Below are 13,855 nucleotides of genomic sequence, written 5' to 3'. Positions count from 1 at the left end.
CTGAATTTAGCTCTGATACATCTGGCTCCTCTATTTTCAGCTTCAAAAGTTATTTTATGAATCAGTTTGTGAGGGAAGTGTGTGTTACCTATGAGCACAATGTTATCTATACAAAAGTATATAATACTCTCCCAATTTGTATTTACAGTTCTTTCTGCTCCATGCCTTTTCATACTCTCGTGTCCTCTATCTTCATCATTTTCCATGCTACCATTCCAATCTCGCATTATCACAATATACCTTGTAATATCTCTGGTTTAATCCACTGCTTCTTGGAGATTTGTGTAAAACTGATCTTTTTCAAATTCCTCTGCAACTTGGGTTTGGGCATATACTTGTACTCGTGCACTTTCGACGTGGCCTTCGGTCATGTCTCGTGCACTCGCCGACGTGGCTCGCTTATTTGAAAAGATTTGAACGTAACATTATGTAAAAAAAAAAAAAAAAACACTAAGTTGCTGACCAAGGCATTTTATTAAGATATAAAAACACTTAACATGTAACGTTTCAACCCTGTATCAGGGTCTTCCTCAGATGAAGAACTAAACTAAAATGATGAAATATACTACACACAGAAAGATTACATACACACAGCAGGGTCACTAACCACACAACAACAAATCAAGTTGACAGTCCTTATCTAGGAAGATTTCTCCAAAGGAATTGAACTTATCACCTCTTGACAGTTGACTAATGGGTCTACTACACTGACAGGTGATTGACAGGTCAAGATTAGCAAGAGTGTGGAACCACCTGTTTAATATTCCCCACCCCTCTTGCCTTTTTGGATATATATGAATACTTCCTCCTCTGATAGTCTTCTTTTCTCTTCCCTTTCTTCCTTGTTTATTATTCTTCTTTTTTCCCCTCATTCCTTTTCTTCATCCTTTCAACTTTCTCTAACACACTCTTTCATTCTTTGTTCATCTTGAGTCCTCCATTCCAATTCATGGTGTCTTCTCTTTTCTTTTCTATTTCTTTGGCCTCCTTCCATTTTCTCACTAGTTCTCTCTTCTGTTTCCTATTCGCCTAGCTGAATCCCATTCTACTTCATGTCCCGTTTCTCTAGTGTGTTTGAATATGGCATTCCTGTCTCTCTTCAATCTCACATCATCTATGTGTTGCTTTAATCTGTCCTTCAGTCTCTTCTTCGTTTCCCCTATATATACACTTTCCCATCCTCTGCACTTCACCTCAAAGATAACCCCTCCCTCTTCTTCCTCTCTCATTTCTTCCTTCTTCTTGCTGGTTAAACTTAAAACAGTGCGTCCTCCCTTCCTGTAAGTTCTTATACACACTTTCCTCAGCACTTCGCATATCTTCTCTGTGGCATCTCCCATACTTCTTATACCAAACCATCTCTCTTTTTCTTTTTCTTCCTTCTCTTCCGGTCCTCTCTCTTTTATTTCTTTCCTTCTTCTGTTGATGTTGTGTCTGTCTTTCATTTCATAGCCATTTTCTTCCAGTTGATCCCACAGGCTATTAATCTTGATTTCTTCTTCCCCTTTCTCTGTGCATATATTCTTTATTCGTTCTTCCATGTTCCTTATAAAATTACATCTTGTTGCGTCACCCACATCACTTCTTTTGTGGCAGAACACTTCTTTTAATACCATGCCACAATCCCCATTCCTTCCTTCTTTCTCATTTTGATATCCAAGAAATTTAATGTCCTCCCTGTTCCGTTTCGAGCTCAATGAATATTCCTGCTCTCTCATCTTCTATATCTTTAGCTAGCTTATTCAGCTGCCTCTTCATTCCCTTCCATATCCCAAAACAATCATCCACATATCTACAAAACAGAATTAACTTATCTCCTCCATTCACTATCACTTCCTTCTCCCATTCATTCATAACTAATTCCGCCAGCACAGAGCTCAAGCAAGAGCCAATATTCAGACCTTCACTATTCTGGATGATTTTACTCCCCACTCTGATCTAGCCATTAACCCAAATGGTTTCCAGTGCTTGCACCACTCTCTCACTATCCCATTCTCCTATAATGTTTTTCCCCATTTTAGTGGATTTAGTGAGAAAGAAAGAAAGAGTTTCCTATTGGTTCTGACGTTCTCATTTTCGACCCTGTCGACCATAAAGGAAAATCCAAGTCATTTTCCAGGACTTATTTTGGGATTGGAACAGTAATAGGTTATCACCATTCCAATATTTGCACTATTCAATGGAAACATGTATGAGGTAATTTACATGTTGGTGACACATGTATTACTCGCTTGAAAACTTATTATCCCCCTAGGAATGCAAGAAACGTTTTCATGTACTTGGATTCGAGTCCCATTGGCAGCAATGTTCTCTTAGTTGAAGGTTCTATTGCCTCACAGAAAGCTGACGTCTTAATTAGTGGAAGATATGAATCTCTCCCTCCGTCCGGAAATGATTCGCTGCATTTTCTCGATCATTGTGTGCAACAGTTCCACGTGGAACATGCTGAAATGACAGATGTGCAAGTTACATTCGCTCCTATCGCAAATGCTAACTACACATTTCAGGCGTTTCTTCCCATCAACAAGATTCGGAGGAACTTAAGAAATGCATCACGAATTGCTTAGAAGTGCTTTTTGCATTGAAACAAAGAAGCATCGCATTTCTACTCCTGATTACAATATCACGCAACTTTGACGGAACAGCATCAGCTGTTGCTGCAATCGCTTCTGTTTGAGAATTTCTTGCCCAGTACAATGACCACGTAGATGCCATAACATTCTGCGTTGATATCCAAGAAGACTGGGAGATATTTGCAAAATAAATAGAAAGCCTTTCTCAGTAGTATAACAAAGCTTAGAACCAAATTTTCGATCTCAAATTATGTACAGGGTGCACACTAAATTCCATTCTAATATTGGTACAGCTAGCATACTCTTGTGACATCTCAAGCATGATGCATGTTTGACATTTGTTTATGACCAAGAATGTAAGGTTTCACTGCTACACCTTGGACAGATATCAACATTAAGAAAGCTAAGCATCTAACCAAAATCCCTTTACGTGTTAAAAGTAATGCTTGCGATTTAATATCGATTAAGTAAGGTAGCTTATTCAATTAAGCAGTGACAAGCCCACGCACCTAGGCCTGAACCAATGACCATTCCCCAAGCATAGAGGCCATCCCTTATCCTGAGACAGCACTCGGCAAGGGATTCCAACTATCGCCAGTGATCACCAAAGACCCACTCGACCAGACTATATCCGGATAGACATTATGTCCTCCAGAGGTATACATAAGGAGCTTTCCCAAACCTGCAATCAGTTACGTAGTGTGTCATTCTTTGGTGTCAGTTAACAGTGTAGTGAGCTTTAAATCTGAAGAATGAAGATGCTCTACAAGTGTGTTTATGCAGAGATGTAGACTTAAACTTCACAAGGTCGTGTGTTCTGAGTGCAGAGATCTGCCGACACATCATTCTCAACACAATGATAAAACTTATATCCATTTGGCTTTTCTACTGCTTTCAAATGGACAACCTTCAACAGGGACTCAATTGAGGTTATGGTTTGTACCGTAGTACTTAAAAAAACGAATAGAACACTTAGTGATTCTCATTATTTCAGTAATCTAATATTGTTTTCAAACTATCTTCGGATATTACTCTAAAAGGACAATTTCAATGGGAACTGAAAAATAGAACATATTATATAATCTATTGATTTGAAAACAAAACAAAACAAAACAAAAAGAAGACATTAGTTTTCATTTTTCTGATATTCATTATGTATGTGTGTGTGTGTGTGTATATATATATATATATATATATATATATATATATATATATATATATATTTACTTATCTGTGTATGTAAATGAATCTTGCTATGGTTCCCCCTATACCAAGGTTCCTCCGGACTAGAAAGTGTAGATGGCTGGGGAAGTGGGTACAGAATGTTTGATGCCTGGTATACTTCACATCTGGTTCCCTCCATCTTCTGGAATGCTCCGACTTGAATAGGAGAATTCCATAGGAAACGAAGTTTACAAAGTACAGCGGAACTGGCTACTATATAAGAAAAGGGTACCCTGTAGTAGTTCTCCTTTTAGTTACATCTAATATAAGTGCATCATTGAGAGCAGCAGTAAGTGCAGATGCTAGGAAGCAAAGTTAAGTGCTGGTGCATCCCTCAGCCACCTACCATTCTCCTCATATTGTTCTTCGTTTAGCCATAGTTAACACTTGATGCCATCTGACGTCTTTCATTACTCCCGAAGTGAAAGTGATCTATTCACCATGGTTAGGCAGGCGATTTAAGATTCAGAGCCATAGCTAGAAATTCCTAAGGTCAGGTTGGTTAGAATATAATAAAGTGCCTCCTTCCAAGAACTCGCCCCATCTCTTCGGGATAAATATTACTTTAATAATCCACATCAAAAATTGCATGGATTTTATCTTGAGTGCAGGATTTCCCTTGATAAAATAAAATTGTCCTCTGACAAGAAATTATAAATGAGAATTTAATATTATTTATTTTTCGATTATATTGGGTAAATTAAACTTAGTACAACCATTACAGCAAGCAGGGAATCAGTAATGCTGTAGTAATACAAATGGAACTACATCATCAAAACATGTCAGCTGCTTTAAATTAAGTAGCAAGCAACACCAAGCATCGTGTTTTAAGAAATGATATTATAAATCTACACTGAGATTATTGTTTATGTTTTATAATGCAGCTATAGTAGGCTATAATTCTTCACAATTACCTCATCAAAATGCCAAACACACAATTATGCGAGGAAGATAATTTTTACACCCCCATCTTTGCAGACTTGCAAGAACATTATTTTAATCGGGCGTCAATACTTTCATAAGAACCAACAATATTTACTCTCATCCAGCTACCCTTTTCAGACATTCGGTGCCGAAAATGTGTGTCTACCATATCGCTAAATACAGCACTCAAAGTATAATGTTTGAATCCACCTCCCCATTACAGAAATCCCTTAACCATCTAAGATGTGACACTTTACAAAGAGGTTCATAGCTCCCACCTTTCAAATTTGCTGTTAAATCTTCCTACCAATTTTTCTATAACAATTATTACGTTATTTTAGACTTAATGTTGATTTCAAGTTTGGGGAACAAAATAAACACTTCATAATAATTAGACATAAGTGAGCTACTAATTTTCCGCAAAACCTACTTGTAGAGGTTCTGTTAATCTCTATGGACTCTGCTGCTACGTTTGTAACGTGTTGGTCGCGTACGAGAAAAAGGGCAATGAAGCCTCGGGGAAGCGTGCAAGACAGGTCCGGGATCAATTAAGGTACGCGCTCCAAATTAAGCAACAACCAACAGTTACAAGTCACAAATTTGTTGAGGTTAATGGCCAGCGTTTATCACCGCCACCTCAGTCTCAAAAGAGAACCAATCAATAAGAGTGGGCAAAAAGAAAAGAAAGGGATATAATCCACTATGCGCATCCCCACCTAAAACCAATCACAATGGGCTTATAGACAAAAATATGTTCACCAAAATATCGTGGAAAATTCACTCTGGTTTGGTTATTCACTAAAGAATCCTGCAATACGAAAGGGCACACTAATCAATTATAAAATATATAACCAATACTACTCAATCAAATTCACCACTTCTTTTCTTCCCAATAGTAACCTCATTAATTCTTTTCTCGTGAAGGTTTCTAAAGAAAAAATAGGACAGTATAGAAAGTTCAAAGACTTGAGTCCAAAATTTATTAGATTTAATCTCAAACAAGACCGATTAATATCTCAATTAACAACCAATATGAGAAACAATTTATCAGATACATACCCACTTTAACTTCCTTAAAAATCATTCCAATTATAGCTTCGACAAATCATTCTTTGATCTACAATCTGTGATTTGACATATTAAGAATATATTACAAATGTAAACGGTAACAAGAACGTGAATGTAAATCCAATTAAATCCTTTAAATTGTACACATCGTAAATCTATTAGTACAAGAGATCAAATACTCACAATTGATTAACAAACGATCCACTTTTGCCTCTTTTCTTTTTCTTACAATAAATTATACAATCCTTCTTTCTTTACTTTGATGCTCCCAGTACTTTAATTTAATTTGTGCCACCCTCGCGTTAATTACTTAGTGATTAAACATTCGCAATGGTGAATGGTAATTTGTCACGCGTACGCTTTGCTTAATTTTTTTAATGTTACGTAAACGTCGCAAGTTCCATCTTTCCCTTTTTTATTGTAACGCAATAGATCTAACAACTCGTTGCTCATTAATTAGTTAATGTGTGATTAGTTTGCGATTTTGAATAGGTTATACTTTTGTCGCCCCTTCTTTTCCTTTTTTACTTATTTAAACTTTTGACTCAGTCATAATAAATGTACACGGATCTGTCACAATTCACGATTTGCACTTCGCAGAAATAAGGGGGGAGTTGACACTGTACATACCTCCGTTAAACTGCTCAAAATGTTCCAGGGACCAATACAACTCTGCTATGGGCGATACGTCAAACGTATCTCGTTCTGACATCAGAGCATGGGAGTAACGTCTGGAAACGTCCATCAGCTTATTCCTCAGTCACGATCCTGTATACTGGTCCGCGTTGTTGGAGACTGGACTAATCTGACAAGGCTCTGGTAATATTCTCACTCCAGTCAAATGCGACTCCATTACGCGTGCAAAGTTCGTCTAGAAAAATGCTGTTCTGCCCCATGTTAATTTGTAAGCGGCAAAAAGTGTGAGAGGCGAAGGCACTTATAGCACTTGGCGTTGAATTGAGAGAGAGTATCCAGTAACGTTGCGTGCAAACAAAATTAAAAAAAAAAAAGTTAAAGTCTCGACCAGCGAGGCAACTTGCACACTTAAACATGCCTCATACTCTCTGTAACTTCCTCTCGTGACCCGAGTCACGCTGGCTGTTTCGCGAGGCTCTGTGAAGTCGGAACTGAACTGTGTTTGCCTGCTCGAGAAGCGAGCGCCGAGCAAAAAGGTCAGTAGAGACCTCTAGCGGGGACTAGTATAACCAACAAAAGACAAAAGTGACGCAAGGCGTACGAAGAATGAGGAAGTGTGACGCTTTTCCACGCGGGATTATTACGTAATACTTTTTATTACGAAAAGCGTAGGAAAAACGTCACACGTTCCATTTGGGGACTCTTTGCTTCAGTGGTGGGCTGGATTCCGGCTCATGTCGTTCCCCTGCATGCCGCTAGGAGCGCTATAGTATTCAATTTGTTTGCTCCATGCCCAGGGTTATATGTTGTTCCAATATTGGGAGCTAATTGTGATTCATCTGACCGCTGTCGGTGTTCAGATCATGTGGAAAATGCAAGATTGCATGCATCTCATTGATTTTTGTGTCAATCTCTGTGTAAGTTGTATGCCTGTGTGAAACTTTTTCATATTGTGTTTGTTGAACTTGAATTCTTTTACTAGCCCAATAGTTGCTTGGGATTTTTTGCGTATCAGGTAAGTGCTGTTGTATACCCTCATTGATTGTTGTTATAAATCTGCCAATGTAATGCGACTTGCACTCACACTGGGTATTATATTCTCCTGGGTTGTTAAGGATTGAGAGGAATTTTGTCTCTCAGTCTGCATGTCAAATATTTGCAAATCTTATTCAAAAGGTGACACTGGATTTGTGAAAAAAGTTCACAGCTTGAATCAGTAATTCAACGTTAATTAATTAAATGAGTACACTTTTCTGTCTCTTAACAGGAACTGAAACCACTCTTGGTATGCAAACTTGAGAATGCATTGGAGGCTGAATACGAAACTCGACTTCACACTGCATCCGCTAATGTTGGTCCTTCTGTGACAATGGAAGAATTTATCCACACACACAATGCCATCTTACAGGAGGGACAATTAAAACTGAGGAATCTTCCACCATGCTGGTCTGATGAAGAGTTGTACAGCAGATGGACCAAGGTAAGTAGAGTACCATTTTTGTTGGTTTTTTAATGGGAGTCTTTCTGGAGGGAAATGTTGAATCTCAACCACTAGATAGTGTAGTTATGCAAATAGTGTTGGAGAACCTTAAAGGTTTAGATGGGCTTTCTTTAAGACAGCATGTTTCAATTATCTTTTGCGCATCGTATGAGACTGTAATCCTACAATCACTTGTTCTACATGAGCTTCCTCAAGGTATTGATTGTACATGCATTTTGAAGATTGCTGTTTCAACCTAACTATGAACTGAGAAACCGATTTTCCTTGTACTTGAATGCATTTTTTAAATTTAAACCTCTCTGTGAACTTGTTCACTTTAGGCCTGTAATCATGTAGCATTTTATCTTTATAATTGTATTGTACGACAACTGGGCTAGAATGTACAATATAAAGAAAGTCTCTAATTCACTTCATACTTCTTATACTTACTTCTTATGCACTCCTAGAGACGTATCTCGAGTTACGAGATGGGGGTACCGCGATAATTATCCATAAAGAAACACGGGCACCATCTTCCATGTCAGAACAAATGACATTCGAAATTCCTTGCGCCGTCTACAGCGTTGCCACACTGTTCAGAGCATTGGTCGTTGAAAGTGATAATTTAGGCGGGAGAGAAAATTATTAACGTGACATAGCCCCACGAACCATCACGGGGACGAGGTATGCCTACTAGGTTAGGTTAGGCCTGTTAGGTTAGGTACCATTAGCACTCCTTTCGTTCAATTTAGCATATACGGAGAACTACAGGTAAGTTTGGCAACAGTGCTTTAACGTTGATTTCAGGAAAGTATGGCGTCTCCTGTATTGATGAAACGTTGTTGGTCAGTTACGTGCTACAAAACTATAAATTTCTTATTGAAAGTGATCATTGGTCCACAAATCATTCACGGATAACCATTTCAGGTAATGTTAGATTAGCTTTAGTTATGTTAGGCAAGCATAGTTATAATATTTCGTTTGTAAAAATACGCAAATACTCCACCGCTGATTTTAGGAAAAATGGCATGTTTTGTGAAACATTGTTCGTCATTTACATGCTACAAGACTACGAATTCCGTATTCAAAGTGATTATTCGCCCAAAAACCATTCACGGGAGGTTCGGTTAGGTTAAGTTAGGTTAGGCAAGCATACTTATAACATTTTGTTTGTAAAACTTATACAATTTCGTTCGTAAAACTACGGATATATAACTTCATAAAAATTGAAAAAAAAAATATTTTTTTTTTCAAATTTCCGACTTCGCCCCCGATTTTTAACAACAGATTCGTGATTAGGAGGTCAAAATTAGTTAGTAAACCGAAAATTAAAAAAATTGGAGACTTTCTCCATATTGTAAATTCGCTCCGACAACTGAGTGCTGTAACATTACGTAGTATTTAAAAGCTCCTGCAAGAAGAACAGGAACCATCCTCCCTTCAAAAACATCTTGAGCTACGCACAGTTGCTCGAACCTTAAGACATAACTGTCAACGTCTTCAGTCTCCTCGTGAAACTCACTGAAGTGTAATTGCATAAATTACTAATGACACGGTGATGGATCCAAGTATTGAAATGAATGTTCAGCACCGAATGTTATTCGTCAACTTTGTGACCAAAATAAATCTACAGAACCTTAGTACTTACGTACTGTTGTTCCAACCAGATAAACATATTCTGGAAGAAAGATGTACAATCTCCATGTAAACAACGTCAGTTCTGAATATTCATGAACGAAATATGCACTTCACTTGAAATCGTGCCACATACGTACAGAGACTATCCTTGAAGCATTCCGTTGTTACTTGATTATACCAATCCTTATTCGATTCGATCATATCCTGTCCACACAGTACCAGAATGAAACGTTCCCGAGTGATTGTAGAATGCTTAGGTACACGTGAAAACATGGATAGACAAAATAAAATACTTCTGTACATAAGAACACAAACCAGGTTTAATAACTTTCAACATGCGTAAAACATGGTGCCCGAGGAATGAAAAACAAACTCTATTGTAATCAACAAGAGACTATCGAACAAATTTGTTCTTCTTCTTCATAGCTACATGATTGTACATACTATAATGATCAATCACAACAACCATATGTTTGGGTAGACTATGTAGATCGTTTGTTGATGATAGCTGGAGAAGAAAATACAGGAATTAAAAATTATAAACAATGAAAAGATATCTATCATAGATATGATCAGCAAAAATCTCACTAATTGTATTGCGAACGATACGAAAGTCATCGGATACTTGATTAAAATTATTAACACACTACCACCAAAATTCTGGAATCTGACTGAAAGTAAAGGTCTTGTCAATGATATTATTAATAAATTGCCATACGAATTACATATCCCAGGATATGAGTATTGTGATCCTGGCACCAAATTCGAGAAATGATAAGAGAAAGGAGATAAAGGTGTGAATCCACTATCTTGTTAGTAGAAATGCATCATTAGGTGAATGTGTAGAAGCTTTGGGAACCACCATTGCAATGAATAACGAAAGAAAATTTGGATGGGGATTATAATAGTAATAACTACCGTTTAAAAAGTACGAAACAGAAAGATATTGTTTATCAAGTTTCTTAAAAAATTCTGAAATATTTAAATTCTTTGAATTCTCTTCTAACGAACAAGCAGTGAGAGAAAAAGCAACAACGCCTGCACAAAGGACATGGAATAAAGTTACTTTTAAGCACACTCCAATTATAACGCTTGTCAAAAATGAGAAAAAGTAACATACTGGAAGATTTATTTGAAGTGTCCCGGCAATATTAGCAGCTTTGGGTGCTGTGAGAAGTTTAGCAGGAGGTAGTGCTGCAATTGGCAAAGCAGTCATCGATGCAAGGAAAAATAAAGCTGAATTGGCAGAACAGAAACGTCATAATTTGGCCAAAAAGATTCTCTGCCTCGAAATCGTCCTTTATCCCAATAATGCTGTGTGGTGAATTTGGACATGTCTAAAAATGTCAGCAGGCACTGGATCTGCTATTACAAGCAAAATAACGCTGCCATCATTTTTTGATTCTTTTGCAGGGAGGGTAGAGTTAGAAAATAGCCAACTATCTATCCCATTCTAGCATTTATTACAACGACGAACGCATTCAAGGTCTGATCAAGTTACCTGCGGTTACATCTGCATTTTGATGCTTGCATTGTTATCTAAAATACACCACGTCACATTACAAGATTTTCTAAGTGTACTGTGGTATGTAAAACATGGAAGTCTTTCATCTCTCCAGCGAGATTTTGGTCTTAAAATTGTAACTCAGCGATGATATTATTTATCCGAAATATATTGGTTTGAGAGCATTCTACAGCATGAACCTCATTCCGAATGTGCCCTTGTACAATAATACCATAACTGTGGTCAACGAGAAAATTATCATTCCTTTTGGGCAATATAATTTATCCACTTTGGAAGACTAACTCCCAAGAGCGTAACGCTTTCTCAACATTCAGTAATGCACAGAGTAGATATTGTATCTACGACCGAAACAGTGGATGCATCTATGATGTGAGAACTTCTAGGATTTCCGAACAATACCAAATTAGATACAGGCATCAGGCACATCGCCACTTTCATCCCAAAATTTCTAGCTATTGAAACCTTAAATATTCACTGTAACATAGCGAAAGGTATGACCATCAAAGCAGATGAAAATGCGATTGGCAGTCTCAAGGAAACTGGTATCATTGTTATATATAAACCGAGTTCCAAATTTATGGAAGCGATCATCTATTATCCTGCTCCACCAATGTATTTTCATGTTTAAAGTGATAAAATTAATCACATAGAGATAATAGTCACCAGCGAGAAAGGTGAAATCGTTGATTTTGCTCGTGCCACTACCAGAAATCAACGTATAAAAATTACCATATTTAAAGTTACAAGTTGCAGCCCTTCCCTCCGAATCGCAGGACTTTTGCTAATCTTAATGAACCGAACAAAGAAATCGAGGTAAACGTCCATATTTGAGATGGGATCATTCATCCATACAGAGCAGATATTTAAATAAAATGTGATGTGGTGAAAAAAGAAAGTGGGTATGAATATCCTCCCAATGCAAATTTGAAACTCATCGGCAAGTTCTCACAAATTGAAATCAGAAAGCATGGCACAGTCATAGACCGTATTGACTATCCTGGCATCAATTCGACTACAGTGGGGATATTGAAATTATCCAAAGATTGTGGATTCGAAGCCAGGGCAAGAATCAAAACAAAAGCCACATGCTACTCTTCTCCATGCGACTGTTATTTGGCTCTTTCTCGATTACAAGGAAATCATGTGGAAAAGTGGCTTGTGCAGTACGTCTTGCAGAGCACCAAACGACAAAAATGTCCTTGTAGAATACAAAAGAGATGGAACAGCCAACCATGCTACGTTACCTGAAGCAGCAAAATGTGTGATCAAATCTACGGAATTATGCATGCCTGTGGTAGAATATGAATCGAACTATCCTCTCAAATACAAAGCTAAAATCTAAACATCCTCACGTTCCTTTGCTGTTTTACACTTAACAATGCATCAGGAAACCAGCCAGATGCAAGTACTTTGATTTCGATGTAACTAATCAATTTTGCTAGTATTCAGTACGATATGCCCAAGTTTGTAGCTCTGCTGTTTCAAACAGGAAGAGAAGATGATCAGGAAAAATACAGCAGTGAATTTTATATTTGCAAGGTTAAAAATATGTATCTCAAGAACGGGAGTAATGAAGTTATTTCGCTAAAGAATTATATTTTGAACATAGCAAATCAAGATTACTTAAAATTATACGAGGCATATACTGAATGCAAGCGAGTGGGGGAGGGGAACATTAATATGTATTACAAACCAGACGAGTTTATGTTACGTAGACAGATATTCTTAATTAATGCATCTAAAATAATGCAGGTGGTTGTGAATGATCGAACTAATATTAAACTCATATGCGAATTTCACGATGCATTACCTGAAAATACGATATGCAGTGTGATTTTGATTGTGGAGAAATCATTTGTGCACGATGTGAAAAATGAACGTGTTGTGGAACAATTTTGAAATGTTTTTTAAATTACTATTCTTTGAACAACATTCCTTGCATTGATTACTTGAATTATAATATCCGTATTCTAAAGTGTGAATATTAAAATCTAATATTAGAAATTTATTATCGCTAGCATCAAGTTAAAGATGCTATTAAAAGTCTAAAGAATAACAAAGCACCTGGCATTGATTTAATACCAGCTGAGCTCATTAAATATGGTGGAAATTCATTAATATGTCAAATTCATAAATTAATTTGTTTAATATGGAATAAAGAAGAAATCCCTCAACAGTGGAAAGAATCCATAATTGTTCCTGTGTTTAAAAAAGGTGATAAAATGAACTGCAATAATTACCGTGGAATTTCTCTACTCTCAACAACATATAAAATATTATCTAACATTCTTTTAACAAGACTAACCCCATATGCTAATGAAATTATAGGTGATTATCAATGTGGATTTAAACGTAACAGATCAACTACAGATCAAATTTTTCACATCAGACAGACACTTGAAAAAAAGTGGGAATATAATTAAAATGTCCATCAGCTATTCATTGATTTCAAAAAAGCATATGATTCGGTCAAAAGAGATAAATTATATAATATATTAGTAGAGTTTGGAATACCTAAGAATCTTGTTAGTATGATAAAAATATGCACCAGTAAAACAGAAAGTAAAATTCGTGTGGGAATTAATATGTCTGACAAATTTACAATTCATGATGGGTTAAAACAAGGAGATGCATTATCTCCATTGCTCTTTAATTTTGCCTTAGAATATGCTGTTAGGAAGGTAAAAGAAACTAAAGAAGGACTAAAATTAAATGGTGTGACTCAGTTGTTAGCATATGCAGATGATGTAGACTTACTGGGGGATGATGTGAATACAATTAAGAATA

At 36.8% G+C, this 13,855-nt stretch overlaps 1 protein-coding gene across 1 annotated transcript in view; it reads left to right on the top strand.

Annotated features, from left to right (window-relative positions):
• The window catches only part of LOC145996710 (guanylate-binding protein 7-like), a 339,895-nt gene that overhangs the window by 291,674 nt on the left and 34,366 nt on the right, over positions 1-13,855 (top strand). Inside the window, exon 12 of the mRNA XM_083133231.1 lies at positions 7,693-7,905. Within this exon, the coding sequence (XP_082989357.1) occupies positions 7,693-7,905 (213 nt within the window). The remainder of the gene's footprint in view (positions 1-7,692; positions 7,906-13,855) is intronic.

This window comes from Lepisma saccharinum, chromosome 13, assembly GCF_977018435.1.
Source record: "Lepisma saccharinum chromosome 13, izLepSacc3.1, whole genome shotgun sequence".
Taxonomy (NCBI): domain Eukaryota; kingdom Metazoa; phylum Arthropoda; class Insecta; order Zygentoma; family Lepismatidae; genus Lepisma; species Lepisma saccharinum.
The sequence above is the reverse complement of the archived record's forward strand: the minus strand, read 5'-3'. Positions and strand labels throughout refer to the sequence as shown.